At 27.2% G+C, this 3,922-nt stretch overlaps 1 protein-coding gene across 1 annotated transcript; it reads right to left on the reverse strand.

Moving 5' to 3' along the window:
• Nucleotides 1–2,632: 2,632 nt before the first annotated feature.
• LOC108479633 (uncharacterized) lies at nucleotides 2,633–3,121 on the reverse strand. The gene has a single exon (XM_017782350.1). The coding sequence runs from the start codon at nucleotides 3,119–3,121 to the stop codon at nucleotides 2,633–2,635; it is 489 nt and encodes a 162-aa protein (XP_017637839.1).
• Between the last annotated feature and the right edge of the window lie 801 nt (nucleotides 3,122–3,922).

The raw sequence follows: 3,922 nt of genomic DNA on the forward strand, positions 1-3,922 counted from the left end.
TATTGCACAAAAAACTGTTGTCAACAACTTTAATTTTTATGGTTCCATATTTTCTTATATTGACATAACTTATTGAGATCTTTTTATTTTCATTATTCTCATCTTCAAGTACCTCAATCTCTTCTGAATTTTAATAATTATTCATGTATTGGATCTCTTCTAGAGCACTCGCCTCCACTATATGATCATCTTGATTTATTCTTTTTTTTTACGAGATTTTCATCTTTAGAACCAATCAATCTAGCATACTTCATGCATGTGTTATTTATTCTAATAGGTTGTCATACTAGAAATTTAATTCAAATAAAAATATTAGCTGGTATATTACACTTAGTTATCTTATTACGCCAGTAAATGCATTTGATAGTTAATTTACAATAAAGTGGATTTTTCTTTTGAACTTTTGGTTCAAAGTATTTTCTCTGAGTTTCTAAATAATGATAATTTATTCCAAGTTTACTTCATCCAACTATTATTTATTTCCCTAATATTAGAAAAATTATCAAAATTAAAATTATAATAATCAAATCATGCCATAATTGAATCACCAATTCGATCAAAACATTTAATAATACAAAAGATTACATATAATATAAAACAACTCCTAGGAGAGTAAATTAGGTTTGTTTGGTAATTTACTTAATTAAAAGGGTTGATTTAGTGTTTTAACAAAATAGGATAATTGTATGTTTTTTTTACTTTTGTCTTTTATCCATTATTTTTAGAAAAAAATTCTTTTAAATTTTAAATTTCTATTTCTTTTAACTATTTTTTACCTTTTGGTTTTAACTTTTAATTAGTCATTTAAGTGTAAAAATTAAGGCAATTTAGATATTCTGAAAATAATGTATTCTTTTAATTCTATTCTTAAACAAATGGGAGCAGAATAGAAGCTTTCACATAAATTTAAACAAAAATTAGTAAATTTTATTGATTAATATTATTAATTCTTAAATTACTCCAACAATCACATACAAATAAAACATAATTTTTTTATTAAAACCAATTAAATAAGGTTATTATTGCATTTTTAACGTTATTCTACCCATGAACTCTTTCAAAACACATGAAAAGAGTTACATTTACATATTAGATGTTTTAGCTTCTTTTCTTTTATTAAATTAAACAGATTATGGTAATTTTTCAAATAATTATTAAATTAATAAATATTTGGCCTAATATATATTTAATATAGGGTTATAATATTAAAAAAAACAATGTATCAAATTTAACTTTTGATCTCATTTTATTTTTAAAGTCATTGATTTATTTTCTAATATTATTAGATTATTAACTCAATTACTTTAACAATCACATGCTAATGAAATATTATTGAATAAGGTTATTTTCTTTATCATTTTTAATTTAGTTAATTGCCAGCTAACCCATTAATTATTGTTTTCAGTTGCTTTCCTTATTAAATATTAAATTCTCAGTTATTTTCCTTATTAAATGGTATTTTTTACTCTATAAATACTTTTCAGTTGCTTTCTTTATTAAATGTTAAATTTTTAATTATTTTTATTTTAATTTTCTAATCTATAAATATTTGGTTTTAGAGATTAGTTTGTTGGAGTTTTAGTTGCTATAAACACTAATTTTGTAAATGGGTCACAAAGAAATAATTTTGAAAAGAGAGATGAGTTAATTTTTAATGAATTATAAAAAAGAGGATAAAATCCTAATAAGATGCAAGTCACATTTGAAGAGATAAATGTCCTAATTATTAGTCCAATACACGGGTTTAGAGAAACAACTTTTCAATCCTAATTTGTACGGTTCTGTGTTCTATATAAAGCTTCTTATTTTATACCATCGCCTTCTAATTATTACTTCATTTCTTCGGTGGATATTAAAATTTGGGTAAATTACACTAACAGTCACTCAACTTTAGGGTACTTAACAAAATAGTCACCTAGGTTTCATTTCAGTCACCTAACTTTTAAAAAATAACAAAACAGTCACTAACGTTATAAAAAATTGACAAAACAGTCACTGACTAACAGTTTCCGTTACTATCTTAACAGAACTACTAATGTGGCAAGTTAACTAGCTGACGTGGCCAATTAACTTGACACGTTGGATGAAAAAATTGAAAAAAAAAAGCCCTAAAAAAGCCGCTTGTACCATGCCTAAAAATGCCGCTTGTAACATGCATTTGAGGCATCGAAAGCACTACCTATTGAGTTTCAGACTAGGAAATAGAGATCTGTGCTTTTGTTGGTATTTTTTAAAATACATTGGCATTTCCATTATTTAAAAAAAAATACAAAAAGCTTTTGTTCTCGTTACTGTTGTATTACACCCACTTACAAGCCGAAGTTAATTACTTCATTGACCTTAGTATGTGCTAGAGTAACTGATACTCTGTTTTGCTTCATTGATCTCTCAAAGGTGATTGTATGAGGTAGCTAAGGTTCATTAGATTCCTTTTGAATGATAGCAAAATTAATGGATGTTCACAAGGACATGAATTCAACACCAGTTTATCTATTAATTCATTTTCATTAAGGAGACATCATCGTATCTTGTGGTGACAAGCAATATTGTTTTGGTATACTTAATTATTTCTACTCTTTGTGTAAGATAATCCTAGCTAACAATATTTTCTACTACATGATATGCTGCGTTACTAGTTTACTTCAGCTATGGTTTGTAATACAGGCTTCGACCCTCTGCAGCTATCATCATCAACATCAGGTGTGATGATTCCATTTGTGGTTTGTTTACTTTGTATGTTGTGAGATGCAATGTCCTGAGCTGAAACTCCTCCATTTTGAAGCAGCTCTTGCAGTTCTTGCTTACTAATTATCAGCTTAATTCTGACAACATTGGGACTCCTTACTTGGTCATCATTCACTTCTGGATTTGAAAACCTCGTTTTCTTTTTCTTACCCTTTTTGGATGGTGATGGAAGAGGTATAAGGTAATACAACTGCCCTAAAATCAGCTTTGCATCAGGTTGAAGATGGTGGAAGCCTGAAAATGAATCCGACAGTACATGACCGGAGAAGTTTGATAACACTTGTTCAACTTTGACGGGGGCTTGATATTCAAGGATTTTGCCATCAGGCTCCATAATTCTTATAACTTTCTCTTCAACAACTAAGCAATTCCCCATGGCTTTGTTGCTCACAATAAGACGAAAAAGAAAATATTGTTGAAGTTGAGTGATGAAGAAGAAGAAGTTTCTCTTCAACACTCTCTTCTTCTTCTGTTGCTGCTGTTTCTTTTTCTTTTGCTTCTACTTCTTCGTGGCAGGTTAACTGGCCACGTCAGCAAGTTAACTTGCCACATCAGCGGTTCTGTTAAGACAGTAATGGAAATTGTTAGTCAGTGACTGTTTTGTCACTTTTTTAAACGTTAGTGATTATTTTGTTATTTTTCGAAAGTTAGATGATTGAAATGAAACCTAAGTGACTATTTTGTTAGGTACCCTAAAGTTGAGTGACTGTTGGTGTAATTTACCCTTAAAATTTTACTTTAATTTTTGGTCTTTATTTATATATTCATAAAACATAATTGTACTTCTGTTTATTTTGCTTCTTCTTTTCTTAATATAATATATATATATATATTAATTTATAACTTGAAGACCATATTTATTATGTTGATTAATTTTAATTTAATGCTTATTTTTTTTCTTTTTAAAATATTATTATGTTCATTATGTACTATTTTTATGAGATTGCATATCAAACTTAAAATCTGCCAATAAAAAAAAAGATAAAGGTTACTTTCAATGTATATCAAATTGTTGATAAAACAATAAAAATCAAATAAGCAAACATAAAATAAATTTTATTTGATTAAACCAATTGACTATTTAATGCTTACTTTCCAATTAAGCTGCAATCCATTTTTGGTTATTGTATTAAATAAGAATACATTAAATAATTAATTGAAAATATTGGTAAGTTAC

Source organism: Gossypium arboreum, chromosome 7 (genome assembly GCF_025698485.1).
Source record: "Gossypium arboreum isolate Shixiya-1 chromosome 7, ASM2569848v2, whole genome shotgun sequence".
NCBI classification, from domain to species: domain Eukaryota; kingdom Viridiplantae; phylum Streptophyta; class Magnoliopsida; order Malvales; family Malvaceae; genus Gossypium; species Gossypium arboreum.

Coding starts and splice junctions, on each gene's coding strand:
- LOC108479633 (XM_017782350.1), bottom strand. CDS start 3,121: ATGGGGAATTGCTTAGTTGTTGAAGAGAAAGTTATAAGAATTATGGAG.